Below are 16915 nucleotides of genomic sequence, written 5' to 3' on the forward strand. Positions count from 1 at the left end.
TATTACCGGCTATGACAAAACAATATTTCGGCCGCAATTTTGTGTCAAAGTAGCTTGCAAAACGCCTCGCATAAAATTTATGCCAAACTTTGCCCATATATAACTCAAGACCAAAAACCAATAGGAACTGGTGCTTTGCCCTGTACAACAAACATCTTCATGACTTTGCATTGCTGCAATATCACGGTCAAAGCATATGTATTTGTGGAAATATTCACACCCACATATGATGAAAAACTTAAAAAAAACGAATTTTACCTATTTTTAGGTCAAATTTCCCAAAAAGGGTACCCCTAAAATATATTAATTCTGTTATCATTTGAAAGAGCACATTTTTCTCTACAAGGATCATTGGGGTTTTTTTCATTGTTATGAATGTTATGAATGTTATGATGAATCCCATTGATGAGAGTCTTGAGATACTCCACAATTACTGTTAAGAAAGTGTGGACTGCAACAAGGGTGTCAAATGACCCTTCATCTTTCATTGCAAATTCAGCAACGATTCCAGACCACTTACTTAGACTGAACATTATGGCTTGGGAACCATAGAATTTGCTGGGAAATGTCTGCACAAAGATTGCAGACATTTCTCAAGAAATTTCCGCGGCAAATCCGCGGGTAAATCCGCGGGTAAAACGCACTAGTGCGCACAGAGCCTTAGACTGAACATTATGGCTTGGGAACCAACAAAAGATACCCAATATTAGGCTTGGGATCCTAGGCAAAGACACCCACCCTCAGGCTTTGGAACCTGCGATAAAGAGACCACCCGCGGCTGGCCTTGCACGGCTATCGGCCATGGCTCCTAGGCGATGGGGCTGCCAATTCTCGAAAGACAGCATTATTACAATTCTTAATAGGATTATAATACCAATTCTTAGGGAATTGGTTGTGGTATAACCACCATGGACCAACGCAAGGGTTTGAATAGTGCAGTTACCATTCATTGCGTATTAATAAATAACACCATGTTCAGTGGCATTTTTCTTTTCTTAAATGGAGAGACTCCAAAAAAAACCCCCAATGATCCTTGTAGAGAAAAATGTGCTCTTTCAAATGATAACAGAATTAATATATTTTAGGGGTACCCTTTTTGGGAAATTTGACCTAAAAATAGGTAAAATTCGGTTTTAAGTTTTCCATCATATGTGGGTGTGAATATTTCCACAAATACATATGCTTTGACCGCGATATTGCAGCAATGCAAAGTCATGAAGATGTTTGTTGTACAGGGCAAAGCACCAGTTCCTATTGGTTTTTGGTCTTGAGTTATATATGGGCAAAGTTAGGCATAAATTTTATGCGAGGCGTTTTACAAGCTACTTTGACACAAAATTGCGGCCGAAATATTGTTTTGTCATAGCCGGTAATAATTTTATCGCGTTTAGCAGCAAAAGTTGAGCTAGTATGCCAAATTTCAGCATCATAGCCAGTATAGAACTGGCTATGTGCCAAAGTTTGCAAAATCCTCTTAGCTGAAGCCGCAGGCTTGGGGGGGGGCCTCCAGTGAAAGGTCAACAGTGCCCAATATATTTGAGATCTGGCCCTAAAGATTTACAGAACCTCTTTTTAAACATACATGTATATCCTTATAAATTTTCAGCAAAATCGGAGAACGTCGAGTGGGGACGATTTTTAAAACTGGTCCACTTGACACGGAATGACCCATAGAGAAATTGAGATACTTTGCATATAAAAAAGGCCAGTTTTATGTGAGCACAGTAGCCAGCATCAAGGCATATCTCTTAATGTTGGGTCAGTATCTACTCGCATGCCTCTTTTTGGGTTAAAAAAATATATATTTATATGTGTGTGAAGTATCTGAATTTTTGTGTGTATTTTCTTAGCAATAATGCATGTTCATACTCCTATATTCATTGTTAACATCTCTTACATTTCAGAGCGCAACTGATTCTTTGTTAATGTATCTCATGCTCAGTATGCACCTGTTCACACTTGCATGTTAGAAAGTGGCATCAGTCTTTTTACTTAGATTATGGGGTCATGCCTTCTGATTGAGCATTTCTTCTCATCAGCCATAGGCAATTTTAACCCTTTATGAGTAGGTTCCTATCCGCCCATAAAAGGGAGGTTTTTTAAGCGCAAAGAGAGGCATCAGAGCAGATCCAACATTAAGAGATACACCTTGACGCTGGCTGTTGGGCTCACATAAAACTGGCCATATTTATATGCTAAGTATCTCAATTTTTCTAGTTGTTTTCTTAGCAGTAATGCATGTTCATATTCCTATTGTCATGATCCAGGCTGGCTTTTCCCTGCTGTGGTTACACCCAGCTCTGGCCTGGTCATGTCAGGGGTTAACTTCCCTTGCCTCGTTCTGGAACCCAGGATGCTATATCTTGCCTCTCTATGGGTCAGTGCCAGGGATATTTCTGCCTTGCAGCTTGTATACTGGCTCTGGTGAGTGTTCCCGATCTGGCCTGCCTCCCTGCTACTGTGTCCTGACTTGTACCCTTCCCCGTTCGTCTGCCTGTCCCGGTCCCTGACTTCCTGCCTGCTCCTGTCTGTTTTTTGTGTGTCCCTCTGCATACCTGATCTTCCGACTTCCGACTCGGTTCTGTTTTCTGACTTGATATTGATCCCTCCCTTTGCAGTGACTTGACTTTTCTGGCTAGACCCTGACTGTTTGACTACTCTATTGCCCCCTGGTGGTTCGCCTGTTAACTGCCTGCTGAAGTTACTCTGCTGTACTCCAGCTGCCTTTCTGTTACAGTGTGACTTTGTCTCTCCTTCACTACTTTGCTGCCACCTAGTGGGGAATACGCAGTACTGCGTCTTACTAACCCTTGGTACAGCGTGACACCTATATTCCTTGTTAATAGCAACTGTCTATTTATTAATATATCTCTTGCTCAGTTTGCACCTGTTCACACTTGTGTGTTAAGGCCCCGTCACACACAGAGATAAATCTTTGGCAGATCTGTGGTTGCAGTGAAATCATGGACATATTGTTCCATTTGTACACAGCCACAAACCTGGCACTGATTGTCCACAATTTCACTGCAACCACAGATCTGCCACAGATTTATCTCTGTGTGTGTGTGTGTGTGTGTGTGTGTGACAGGGCCTTTAGTATGTGCCATCAGTCAATATACTTAGATTATAGGATCATGCCTTCTGATTGAGCACTCCTTCTCATCAGCTTTAGGCGAGTTTAACCCTTTATTACTTCATTCCTATCCGCCCATAAATTAGAGGAGTTTTTTTTAACCCAAAGAGAGTCATTAGAGTAAATCGGGACCCAACATTTAGAGATACGCCTTGACGTTGGCTGTTGGGCTCACATAAAACTGGCCATTTTTATATGCTAAGTATCTCAATTTGTATATGTATTTTCTGTTAACATCTCTTAGCATTTCAGAGTGCAATTGTCTCTTTCTTTGTTAAAATATATCTCATGTCCAGTATACAGCTGTTCACACTTGTGTGTTGGGAAGTGCCCTCAGTCTTTTTACTTTATCCTAAAAAATAGGTCATCAGTATGGAAGTCCTAGAAACCCACCATCCTTTTATTTGAGGTCACACTACCCCCCTAATCTTCAGAAAGAGACCCTCGCCTACTGGAACCCTGTGATTATTGAAAACCCGTGTGGAAATTTTGAGAAGTGGATGTTACAGTAGGATTTACGCAAAATGAGTCTTGCTCAATAGACAAAGATGAGGTAGAATTATTTTAAGCCCTTAAAAGCTGTTTTATAAAGCACACAAAGAAAAGAGGGAAAAAAAAAGGAAATAAAAATCACACCCAAAACGTAAAACGCCATTCATTACAACGTCACTTGGCGTGCAAAGCAGAAAGGCAGAGCAGGCGCAGCCGGTGCCAGGCAGGAGGAGAGATTTAATGGCTTTAGAACGGAAAAAGATGAAATGCAGATATAAGGGATTTCAATAGGGGGAAAAGCTATTTTACAGTTACCTTTCTCAGATTTCTTTAGGAAAGCTGGCGAGGAGGAAGGAATCATAGGTATTTTCATCAACTCTGCACGCTTTGAGTCATTCAGAAGATAGTGGGACTTAAAGGACATAGAACTGACCAGGGTATAATCCTGAACTATCAGCCCTATACAAAACAAACAGAGAGATGCGGTCAATGAAAGCACCCATGATTCCACAAGGATCAACACAGGGTGAGGGGAGGTGGAGGCTCGAGGAACAGGAGGGAGGAACAAACAAAAAAAACAGACAATGAGCAAATGGAAAGAAAAAACATGACTCAAAAAGAATGGTATGAAGAAAATGGTGATGTCAGCATAAGCACGTGGCTCTAGATTACTCCAGGGAGGAATACGGCTAAGGCCGGGGCCACACGGGGACTAATGCCATCCTCGCATGACACTCGGCTCACGCTGGCAGCACAGCAGGAGCAGAGAGTCATGCGAGTGTTCCTGCGACTGAGGTCTGATCATGCGATTGGACCACAGCTGCGGGGGTCGGGCCAGCTCTGAGGAGGGGCGGGCCGCCGCTGAGGAGGAGAGGAGAGATTTATCTCCCTCTCTCCTCTGTTGCCGGCTATTGCCATTCTTGCCCTGCACTCGCGGTACACCGGTGTACCGCGAGTGCAGAGCGATTTTTCTCTCGCCCCATAGACTTGAATGGGTGCGAGAGAAAGAGTTTTGCATTATAGTCGCAGCATGCTGCGATTGTTTTCTCGGTCCGATTCGGGCTGAGAAAATAATCGCTCATGGGTGCTGACACACAGGCTAATATTGGTCCAAGTGGAATGCGATGTTTTATCGCATCACACTTGGTCCAATTTTCATGCCGTGTGTGCTTGGCCTAATAAGGGGATCGTCCAGAACGGGAGAAAGGATGCCACCCTGTCCACGAAGCTCGAAATGGCCTATGAAAGAGGGACTCTAATGATTATTTTGGACCCCCAATGATCCTGAGAATGAAGTGTCACCCTTCTTAGCATCCCGATGAGCCGGGAACTGTTGCATGGATCCATTCCAGCTATTGAAGCTGACAGCATGGGACAAAGACAACGCTCCAGAGTGACCTGTGCAGGAAATACTAAAGCCCACTTTACACGCTGCGATATCGGTACTGATATCGCTAGCGAGCGTACCCGCCCCCGTCGGTAGTGCGTCACAGGCAAATCGCTGCCCATGGCACACAACATCGCTAGGACCCGTCACACGGACTTACCTTCCCTGCGACGTCGCTGTGACCGGCGAACCGCCTCCTTTCTAAAAGGTCACGTTTGGCGTCACAGTGACATCACACGGCAGGCGTCCAATAGAAGCAGAGAGGCGGAGATGAGCGGGGGGAACATCCCGCCCACGTCCTTCCTCATTGCGGGCGGCCGCAGGTACGATATGTAGCTCCTCGTTCCTGAGGTGTCACACATAGCGATGTGTGCTGCCTCAGGAACGACGAACAACCTGCGTCCTGCAACAGCAACGATATTTGGGATTAGAACGACGCGTCAACGATCAACGATAAGGTGAGTCATTTTGATCGTTAACGGCGTTCCTGCGTTTCACACGCAACGATGTTGCTAACGAGGCCGGATGTGCGTTACGAAGTCCGTGACCCCAACGACATTACGTTAGCGATGTCGTTGCGTGTAAAGCGGCCTTTAGAAGGGGAGAATGCTGCACCTTCAGTCATAGGACTAGTGGTGGGGGCACCAATCATATATTGAGAAGCCATCAAGTCATAATAGTCCTAAAAATCTGTTTACAAGGAGCGATTGGCAGTCGTTTTACCCCTTCATGACCTTGTCATTTTTTGTTTTTTTTCCTCCTCTTCTTTCAAGAGCAATAACTTTTTATTTTTCTGTCCCCATAGCCGTATTAGGGCTTGATTTTTCGCGGAACGAGTTGTACTTTTGAATGACACCATTCATTTAACTATATAATGTACTGCAAAATCAGAAAAAAAAAATCCTAGTGCAGTGAAATTGAAAAATAAGGGGAATTTTACTATTGTTTTTTTATTTGCCACGTACCCTATATGGTAAAACTGACCAGGCAATACGATTCCCCAGATCAGTAGGGGATCATAGACACCAAACATGTATAGTTTTACTTTTAATTTAATGGGTGGAAAAAAAATTGAAGTTTGTAAAAAAAATAAATAAATAATTTTGCTTTTGTTTCCATTTTCCGAGATCCATAACAATTTTATTTTTCAGGATCAGTGATGGCTTATTTTTTGCGTCTTGAGCTGATGTTTTACTGATTCCATTTTTGGGTAGATATATTGCTTTGATTGTATCTTATTGTATTTTACTGCAATGTTGCGGCAACAAAAAAATGCATTTCTGTCATTTTGATTTCTTTTTTTTGTTACACGGTTTACTGATTGAATTAATTTATTTTATATTTTGATAGATTGGACATTTCTGAAAGCAGCGATACCAGATATGTGTATATTTTTAATTGTTTTATTTTCAATGGGACAAAAGGGGATGTGATTTAAACTTTTTTGTTGTTTTTTTTCCTATTTTAAAAACGTAATTTTTCCCTTTTTATTTATTTACTAGTCCCCTTAGGGGACTTGAAACTGTGATCGTTCACTAGCTTGTGCTGCACAGAGCAGGGTATCAGCACCGCTCTGTACAGCAGAAATCATGATCTCTTATGAATGTTGTTGAGAGCCGGTGTTCACAGGAAGATCGTCATGATAAACATAGGGGTCATATGTTGAACCCCGGCTATCATGACAGCCCATCTGCACCCTACAATCACATCGCCGGAGTGCCAATGTGAGTGGGGAATGGCGCGATCCCCACCGACGCATATTAAATCCCGCTGTCAGAGACTGACAGCGGGATTTAACTGGTTAACAACGGGAGGTGGATCTTCCAATCTACTTGCGGCTGTTAGAGGCTCGACGGCTGATCACATCAGTCGGCATGTGCAGGGAAAGATGTGGGCTCAGTATGTGAGCTCGCATCAAAGGCAAAGACCCGACCTTTGACGTAAATATGCGTCAAAGGTCATGAAGACGTTACCAGCCTGTTTATACAGTGATCGATGTGCAATGAGCGCTCTATACTAGCACATAGGCTCCCATAGTTCTTGGCAGCACAAGTCCTGTTTACACAGGACGATGTGCTGCCAAGAATGATCATCTTTTTTCACGATTTCACCCAATGAACCAGTGTTTTGCTCCTTTGGCGGGTGATCTTCAGCTTTTTTCCATGGCAAGATAATTGTGCGATGAGCGTTATTAACAACAGTCCTTTAATGCCCCGTATAAATTATACAAACATTTGCCATAACCGCTGACATTGGTAGGTTCAGCATACAGTCTAATGTGTAATGGGGTCTCCCGACACTCCTCCAACAGAAGATATTGGGGGAGATAAGGATCCAGCATGTCCGATTTTCTACTGCCAATCCTTATGTTCTCAGTGAAATAAGCCAACACCAGAGGAGTCTAAAGGCCGCCTTACACACAACGACATCGCTAATGAGATGTCGTTGGGGGGGGTCACAAAATTCGTGACGCACATCCGGTCTCGTTAGCGAAGTCGTTGCGTGTGACACGTACGAGCGACCGCTAACGATGCAAAATACTCACCAAATCGTTGATTGTTGACACGTCGTCCGTTTCCCAAATATCTGAGTGTAGCTGAGCTACACACGAGCTGAGCTACACATGAGCTGAGCTACAGACGAGCTGAGCTACAGACGAGCTGCGCTACACATGAGCTGAGCTACAGACGAGCTGCGCTACACAAGAGCTGAGCTACACAAGAGCTTAGCTACACGTGAGCTGAGCTACACATGAGCTGAGCTACACACGAGCTGCGCTACAGACGAGCTGCGCTACACATGAGCTGAGCTACAGACGAGCTGCGCTACACATGAGCTGAGCTACAGACGAGCTGAGCTACACAAGAGCTGAGCTACACAAGAGCTGAGCTACAGACGACCTGAGCTACAGACGAGCTGAGCTACAGACAAGCTGAGCTACAGACAAGCTGAGCTAAACACGAGCTGAGCTACAGACGAGCTGAGCTACACATGAATTGAGCTAGAGACGAGCTGAGCTACACATGAGCTGGGCTACACACGAGCTGAGCTACAGAAGAGCTGAGCTACAAACGAGCTGAGCTACAGACGAGCTGAGCTACAGACAAGCTGAGCTACAGACGAGCTGAGCTACGGACGAGCTGAGCTACAACGAGCTAGCGATATCGCTGCGTGTAAAGCGCCCTTTAAACTGTGGCATCGTGTTAGAAGTTGTAACCGGTGGTGGAGGTCCAAGGGCGGAGGTCCTCATCAAATGCAAAATGAAAAAGTAGAAGCCACCAGACAAGCGCTGCTCTTCTCCGAGACCCGAGAGAAAGTATTCGCCAGTCAAGGAGGAGAGCAGCGCTCCACGTGACCACTGAACCAGGGAGCACCAGTGCTTGGTAAGGAGAGTATTACTCCAGTAATGTTAAAAACATTCATAGAGCTGGAAAATCCGTCTAGTGAGAACTTGAAGTCTTTCGATAACAGAAATTAATGGGTTTCCTCATCTTCTTACATGTGCAAAGATGCAAAGTGCTTGTAAAAACAGCAACTTTGCAACTTACCTCTAATTAAAAAAAAAAATTATCTGCGGCCTCAAGATTGGGAGGATTTGTAATTTTATACTTTAAGGCCTGTTGCTCAGGTTACTGACCACCTCTGCCGTCTACCAGCAATGGCCGGTTTACTAGGCTGAGAGAGCGCAGCTCTTACAAGTTATAGAGCTTGTGAGTGCTGCTCTGCTGCAGGCCGGATCTCTGGGACTCATCCAATGCTGCAATGTGTCTTCTGCTTGCGGCATGAGAGAGCGCAGGTCGGGCTGAGCTGTGCGGAGGTTTGGAGTTGCCAGTCATCAGGAGCGCACTGATTTCCCCTCAGCAAGCAGGAGGCAGAGGAGAAGTGCGCTCCAGAAGGTAGAAGAAGAGCATAATCCTTTATTTGGCAAAAATCATGAAATTTCTTCAAGGAAAGAAGATTAACAGGTCTTCTTTTCTGACTGTAGGGGGTAACCGAGAGCCACGTGCACATGCTAAAGGGGAACCCAACTACTGACCATTGCAATAAGGCTTATTAGGAGAACAGCGGATACACCTGACAACTCCTTACTGGCCTATAGCACAATGGAAAAAAGAGGTCTAGGAAAAACGACAAGAGTAAGAGACATGTCTCTGCCCCATGAAGACGCACTGAGCCATCACGCAGAGCTACACACGAGCTGAGCTACAGATGAGCTGAGCTACACACGAGCTGAGCTACACACGAGCTGAGCTACACACGAGGTGAGCTACACACGAGGTGAGCTACAAATGAGCTGAGCTACACATGAGCTGAGCTAGAGACGAGCTGAGCTACACATGAGCTGGGCTACACACGAGCTGAGCTACACATGAGCTGAGCTAGAGACGAGCTGAGCTACACATGAGCTGGGCTACACACGAGCTGAGCTGCACATGAGCTGAGCTACAGAAGAGCTGAGCTACAAACGAGCTGAGCTACAGACGAGCTGAGCTACAAATGAGCTGAGCTACAGACGAGCTGAGCTACACAAGAGCTGAGCTACACACGAGCTGACCTACAGACGAGCTGAGCTACCCAAGAGCTGAGCTACAAACGAGCTGAGCTACACAAGAGAAGAGCTACAAACGAGCTGAGCTACAGAAGAGCTGAGCTACAAACGAGCTGAGCTACAAACGAGCTGAGCTACACATGAGCTGAGCTACAGACGAGCTGAGCTACAAACGAGCTGAGCTACAGAAGAGCTGAGCTACAGAAGAGCTGAGCTACAAACGAGCTGAGCTACAAACGAGCTGAGCTACAGAAGAGCTGAGCAACAGACAAGCTGAGCTACAAACGAGCTGAGCTACAGACGAGCTGAGCTACAGACGAGCTGAGCTACAGAAGAGCTGAGCTACAAACGAGCTGAGCTACAAACGAGCTGAGCTACAAACGAGCTGAGCTACAAACGAGCTGAGCTACAAACAAGCTGAACTACAGACGAGCTGAGCTACAAACAAGCTGAACTACAGACGAGCTGAGCTACACATGAGCTGAGCTACAGACAAGCTGAGCTACACATGAGCTGAGCTACAGACGACCTGAGCAGGTCTATCAGCTCTGAAAGATGTGAGTGTTCATTAACTTTACTAGAATTACTGCATAAACCCCTGTCCCAGGATCAGGCCCTTATAGATAATTTTAGAACGTATCTCTTTTATTACTGAGCTATTGATGTAATTTTTTTTTTGGAATTAAAAAAAAATTACATTTAGTCCAGGGGGTGTCGGCGGGCTGTCAGGGGCGGCGCACTCCTAATAACGACAGTTTGGCTGAGCCGCTGATCTGAACAGAGCACTCACCGAAGCTGCAAGCAGAGACAGCTATATCTATGCAGCATCACTGAAGCTGCCTGGATCCAGCTCTCCAGCCCACTTCAATGCAGCGCTTACAAGCTCTATGGCAGAGAACCTCTAAGTACTGCGCTCCTTGCCTAGGACACAGGCCAGCTCTGATACAATGCAGAAGTGACCAGTAAGCGAGGCAAAGAGCAGTACACAATAGAATAAACAAAGAGGATTCTTAATAAGAGGCAATATTCAAAGTTGCTTGTTTTTACAAGTACTTTGAAGTTTGAAAAATGTTTGATGTTGAGAAAATCCCCTTTAAAAGAAGACCTATCCCCCCTCCTGGAAGACTGCATCAAGTGAAAAGAGACAAATATATTAACAGCTTCCTCAGAAATTGAAAGTCCTGTCAAATTTAGAGATAAAAGCTCTGGCCCTTTAATAATGGAAGACTATTCAATGGCTTTGTGAGGCTTCCTGCCACTGTGATACCACTGTGTGAGGGGAGCTCAGGAGTGCAGAGCATGGAAATACACATGATTTGTGTGGTTATCTTACATAATTATATTCAGTATGAAGTAAGAAGAGATGTAAAATGGATTTACCCTTGACAAGCAGCTGTCCTCTTTCTGCACATTAACCCTTGACAAGCAGCTGTGTCCTCTTTCTGGACCTTTTCCCTTGACAAGCAGCTGTGTCCTCTTTCTGCACCTTACCCTTGACAAGCAGCTGTGTCCTCTTTCTGCACCTTACCCTTGACAAGCAGCTGTGTCCTCTTTCTGCACATTAACCCTTGAAACAAGTTGTGTCCTCTTTCTGCACCTTAACCCTTGACAAGCAGCTGTGTTCTCTCTGCAGATTAAACCTTAACAAGCAGCTGTGTCCTCTTTCTGCACCTTAACCCTTGACAAGCAGCTGTGTCCTCTTTCTGCACCTTAACCCTTGACAAGCAGCTGTGTCCTATTTCTGCACATTAACTCTTGATATCCAGTTGTCCTCTTTCTGCACATTAAGCCTTGACAAGCAGCTGTGTCCTCTTCCTGCACATTAACCCTTGACAAGCAGCTATGTCCTCTTCCTGCACATTAACTCCTGAGAAGCAGCTATATCCTCTTCCTGCACATTAACCCCTGACAAGCAGCTGTGTCCTCTTCCTGCACATTAATCCTTTACAAGCAGTTGTGTCCTCTTCCTGCACATTAATCCTTTACAAGCAACTGTGTCCTCTTCCTGCACATTAATCCTTTACAAGCAGCTGTGTCCTTTTCCTGCAGATTAATCCTTTACAAGCAGCTGTGTCCTCTTCCTGCACATTAATCATTTACAAGCAGCTGTGTCCTCTTTCTGCACAGTAACCCTTGACAAGCAGTTGTATCCTCTCTTATCTGGGCTGCATAATACACTGGGACAGATTATTAAATGGATAAAAAAAATATATTCAGTATGAAGTAAAGTTTAGGCTCCTGTTTGGAGGTGAGGAAAAAATTTCACCTGATTTGCGAAATGCTAATTCGCTGCTGATTGGGATACATTAGTGAATTCACTTTTTGTGAATTTATGAGAAATATAAGACCAGATCCTGGGGAATCCTAGCACAATGCTCCATTTACCATTCCTCAAAATATAGAAGGAGCTACTCCCCTCACACCTGGTATCTCCCAGATGAAAATCTTCTCAGATTTTGTGTCCACTTTGATAAACTGAAAGTAAAACCTGTTTCTCTGTAATATTGAGTGAAATTATCTGATTTCCTAATAACATATATTTGAGAAAAGTCTTATAAGATCATCTACTATCACTTTTTATATATTTCTCATAACGGACAGGACCCCCCCCTTAAATCATTAGAAGCAGCTGTGTCCTCCTCTTTATTTAGGTTGCATAATACACAGCGACATCCTATTACATGACTGCGGAATACGAATATTCTTTACGTAGAAAAGTTCAGACTCTTTTTGATGCTCGTTGGGATACATTAGTGAATTCTTTTTTGGTTAACGGTGTTTCTTATGGCCAGAAATCGGCCCACGTTGGGATCTTATTGTTATCAAGTGTAATTGCTGTCGGTAAAGCCGATTATGAATGATGGATTTGTAAATGAAAAATAAATAAATAATAATAATTACAGATGAAAAAGCAACAAAAAGAAAAGAAGAAATGTGAATAAAGAATAAAAGACTCTACAGGCTTCATCTGGTCAGGGTCTATAGTAATTTAACATTAACCAATAATAGGGCTGGATACATAGCAAGACATGAACGTGAAACTCTTCATGATCGTCTGTCATCAGGTCATACATTACATGCACAGGGAGCACACAGGAACAGATGTATCTAAGATCCCTCAGTTTCCCATGATAGATACCCCCACACCTAATACCACCCCAGTGGTTGACCGTACAGTACAGCTAACCAATCAATATACAGTACAGTACAATATACCGTACAGTACAGCTAACCAATCAATCATTTTATCATGGGTCAGAAATCTGTAGTCAGATGTGACACTACAACCCCCAGCAGGTGCATATCTAGAGCTGGAGCTGTTCGGTAAAAGGCCAGGTTCAAAGTTAATTTTTGGATTTCTCAGATTCCCCCCCATCTGCCCTCCTGTGGCCACTTTATGGTTTACCTCCTATTTTGGTAGGGTTACAAATTGTCATTATCATTGCAGTCCCTAAAAATATAATCTCGCGGACTGCAGGCGTCACTCCGACCAAGTGGTATGCCGTCACTCCACGAGATTAGAATACCCCTTTAGCATTACATGTCTCATTTCTCCACTTATTTCTGACCCTGGTAGGTTGGAGTGTAACTGGACAACACATGGACGTATGAAAGATGGATCCTGTGCTATGAGATCACACCCGCTAGTCCCCTAAACGTTAGCGCCGAACATGACTGCACGTGTCACATTGCTTACCTCGCGCACATACAAAGCAGAAGCTCACGTTGACTGCGCAGGATGAATGGCCGCTGCGTTTGGAATGGTTGCTGCAAATCATGAGGCCTGAAGACAGGCTAAGGCTGCCGGCAGCCAAACAGCTGTCGCTCTTGTGGTACGCCACAGGGCACCGCACACAACGTAATATGCGTCCTGCAAAAGAGAAGCCAACGTCCTTAGTGACATAGAAAATAGCATTATACTGCCTCTACACGGCATTATATATATACAGGTTTGTTCTGTAACCTTGCAAATACTTTCTATAGTTTTGAAGGAGTTATAGGGATATTTTCAACTAAAAGAGTTATACTGTTTAATAGAAATAAAGCTTTGTCATGCTATAAATGAAAAAGTTCTACAACTTTCTAATATATGTTATGTTTCAATTCCTCACTATATGCCATATTTTCCGGATTATAAGACGCACTTTTTTTCACCCAAAACTGGAGGTAAAATGGGGGTGCTGGAGCGGGGTCATAGGAGGCATGGTCAGCGATACTGAGGGTGTCACTGCAGTGTCGCGGCAGATGCATTGAGCTAATTGAGGGCTTGACTGAATCGCCCGTGGTTGACGTTATGAACTTCAAGAAAATGGCTACTGAGGCAGAACATGTGCAGACTGACGCGATGGACTTAAAAAAAATGGCTGTGGAGACCTTTCTGCGCACGCGCCGCCTCTGTGGCCATTTTCTTGAAGTCCATCGCGTCAATCGCGGGCGATTCAGTGGAGTCCGCAGTCAGATCAGGCGCCCACCGCCAAAGCGAAACTCCGTCCTGTGACCCTCCACTGCAGTGACACCTTCGCAACACGCTGGCAGATCAATGGCACCCGCTTCCACAACACTCCCGAGGCCGCAGTATCAACAACCCTCCATACACTGACCCTTTTGAGACACAACACCCCTTCCTCCGTGCCCGCAGCATCGCCGACCCTGCCTCCTGTGACCTTCCTGAGCTGCTCCACCACCACCGCCGCTCCCCCCAGTAAGCATTAGGATTAAGACACACTAGGATTATAAGACGGACCCTCAATTTAAGATTAAAAATTATTTTTTCCAATTTTCCTCCTCTAAATTTGGGGTGCGTCTTATAATCCGGGGCATCTTGTAAACCAAAAAATACGGTAAATGTAATCTGTCAGGGTGAAGGCAGTATAAGCCCCAGTACAACAATAAAAATGATTTGTCTTGCAGTAATTCACTTCCATGCATGGATGTAGCTCAATATCTCAACAGTGGGACACTGTTGTACTGGGACTATACCGCCATCATTCTGACAGGTTCCCTTTAATTAAAGAAGAATTGAGAAGCAAAGTATATTAGAAAGTTGTAGAACTTTTTTTTACAGCATGATTAGAGGGGTTTTTCCACTTTTCTGATCACTCCTTCTTAAAACCTATATTCTCCAATGTAAAAAAAATAAATCCATAGAAACTGACCTTTCATACTGGGATCAATCCAGAGATGTCAGTACTGGATCTCCCGAGGCTCGGGTGACCAGGTAATGCCAGATGAGCACTGCACCCAGTCAGCGGCCCCTATTGAGCAGCTGTGTTCTCAATTCCTTTGGATGAACCTCGAAAATCCGAAAGAATTGGGAGCACAGCAACCTATCAGTGATTTGGCTGCATGGCTCACGTGGCATAACATGGTCAGCCGAGCCTAGAGAGATCTGGCGCTGACATTGTTCTAACAGCACCAGTACGGGAGGTGAGTACCTGTTTGCACCAGTACGGGAGGTGAGTATCTGTTTGCACCAGTACGGGAGGTGAGTACCTGTTTGCACCAGTACGGGAGGTGAGTATCTGTTTGCACCAGTCCGGGATGTATCTGTTTGCACCAGTACGAGATGTGAGTATCTGTTTGCACCAGTACGGGAGGTGAGTATCTGTTTGCACCAGTACGAGATGTGAGTATCTGTTTGCACCAATACGGGAGGTGAGTATCTGTTTGCACAAGTACGGGAGGTGAGTATCTGTTTGCACCAGTACGAGAGCTGAGTATCTGTTTGCACCAGTACGGGATGTGAGTATCTGTTTGCACCAGTACGGGAGGTATCTGTTTCCACTTGTACGGGAGGTGAATATCTGTTTGCACCAGTACGGGAGGTATCTGTTTCCACCAGTACGGGAGGTGAATATCTGTTTGCACAAGTACGAGAGCTGAGTATCTGTTTGCACCAGTACGGGAGGTGAGTATCTGTTTGCACCAGTACGGGAGGTGAGTATCTGTTTGTACCAGTACGAGAGCTGAGTATCTGTTTGCACCAGTGCGAGATGTGAGTATCTGTTTCCACCAGTACGGGAGGGGAGTATCTATTTGAACCAGTACGGGAGGGGAGTACCTGTTTGCATCAGTACGGGAGGTGAGTACCTGTTTGCATCAGTACGGGAGGTGAGTACCTGTTTGCATCAGTACGGTAGGTGAGTACCTGTTTGCACCAATACGGGAGGTATCTGTTTGCACCAGTCCAGGAGGTGAGTATCTGTTTCCACAAGTACGGGAGGTGAGTACCTGTTTCCACCAGTACGGGAGGTGAGTATCTGTTTCCACCAGTACGGGAGGTGAGTATCTGTTTACACCAGTACGAGATGTGAGTATCTGTTTGCACCAGTACGGGAGGTGAGTATCTGTTTCCACCAGTACGGGAGGTGAGTATCTGTTTGCACTAGTACGAGATGTGAGTATCTGTTTGCACCAGTACGGGAGGTGAGAATCTGTTTCCACCAGTCCAGGAGGTGAGTATCTGTTTCCACAAGTACGGGAGGTGAGTATCTGTTTCCACCAGTACGGGAGGTGAGTATCTGTTTCCACCAGTACGGGAGGTGAGTATCTGTTTCCACCAGTACGGGAGGTGAGTATCTGTTTCCACCAGTACGAGATGTGAGTATCTGTTTGCACCAGTACGGGAGGTGAGTATCTGTTTGCACCAGTACGAGAGCTGAGTATCTGTTTGCACCAGTACGGGATGTGAGTATCTGTTTGCACCAGTACGAGAGCTGAGTATCTGTTTGCACCAGTACGGGATGTGAGTATCTGTTTGCACCAGTACGAGAGGTATCTGTTTCCACCAGTACGGGAGGTGAATATCTGTTTGCACCAGTACGGGAGGTATCTGTTTCCACCAGTACGGGAGATGAATATCTGTTTGCACAAGTACGAGAGCTGAGTATCTGTTTGCACCAGTACGGGAGGTGAGTATCTGTTTGTACCAGTACGAGATGTGAGTATCTGTTTCCACCAGTACGGGAGGGGAGTATCTATTTGAACCAGTACGAGAGCTGAGTATCTGTTTGCACCAGTACGGGAGGTGAGTATCTGTTTGCACCAGTACGGGAGGTGAGTATCTGTTTGTATCAGTACGAGAGCTGAGTATCTGTTTCCACCAGTATGGGAGGGGAGTATCTATTTGAACCAGTACGGGAGGTGAGTACCTGTTTGCATCAGTACGGGAGGTGAGTACCTGTTTGCATCAGTACGGTAGGTGAGTACCTGTTTGCACCAATATGGGAGGTATCTGTTTGCACCAGTCCAGGAGGTGAGTATCTGTTTCCACAAGTACGGGAGGTGAGTATCTGTTTCCACCAGTACGGGAGGTGAGTATCTGTTTCCACCAGTACAGGAGGTGAGTATCTGT

General features: G+C 45.0%; 1 protein-coding gene across 6 annotated transcripts in view; it reads right to left on the reverse strand.

The window, feature by feature from the left end:
- NSD3 (nuclear receptor binding SET domain protein 3) overlaps nucleotides 1-16915 on the reverse strand; it is a 223786-nt gene that overhangs the window by 84195 nt on the left and 122676 nt on the right. For 2 of the 6 annotated variants that reach the window (XM_075346390.1, XM_075346389.1), the window contains exons 11-12: nucleotides 13259-13432; nucleotides 3941-3964 (exon numbers count right to left, since the gene is read on the reverse strand). In XM_075346390.1, the coding sequence (XP_075202505.1) occupies nucleotides 3941-3964; nucleotides 13259-13432 (198 nt within the window). Of the gene's footprint in view, nucleotides 1-3940; nucleotides 4085-13258; nucleotides 13433-16915 lie in introns of all 6 variants that reach the window. The other 4 variants (XM_075346388.1, XM_075346387.1, XM_075346392.1 and 1 more) reach the window with 2 other exon arrangements.

This window comes from Anomaloglossus baeobatrachus, chromosome 4, assembly GCF_048569485.1.
Source record: "Anomaloglossus baeobatrachus isolate aAnoBae1 chromosome 4, aAnoBae1.hap1, whole genome shotgun sequence".
Taxonomy (NCBI): Eukaryota; Metazoa; Chordata; class Amphibia; order Anura; family Aromobatidae; genus Anomaloglossus; species Anomaloglossus baeobatrachus.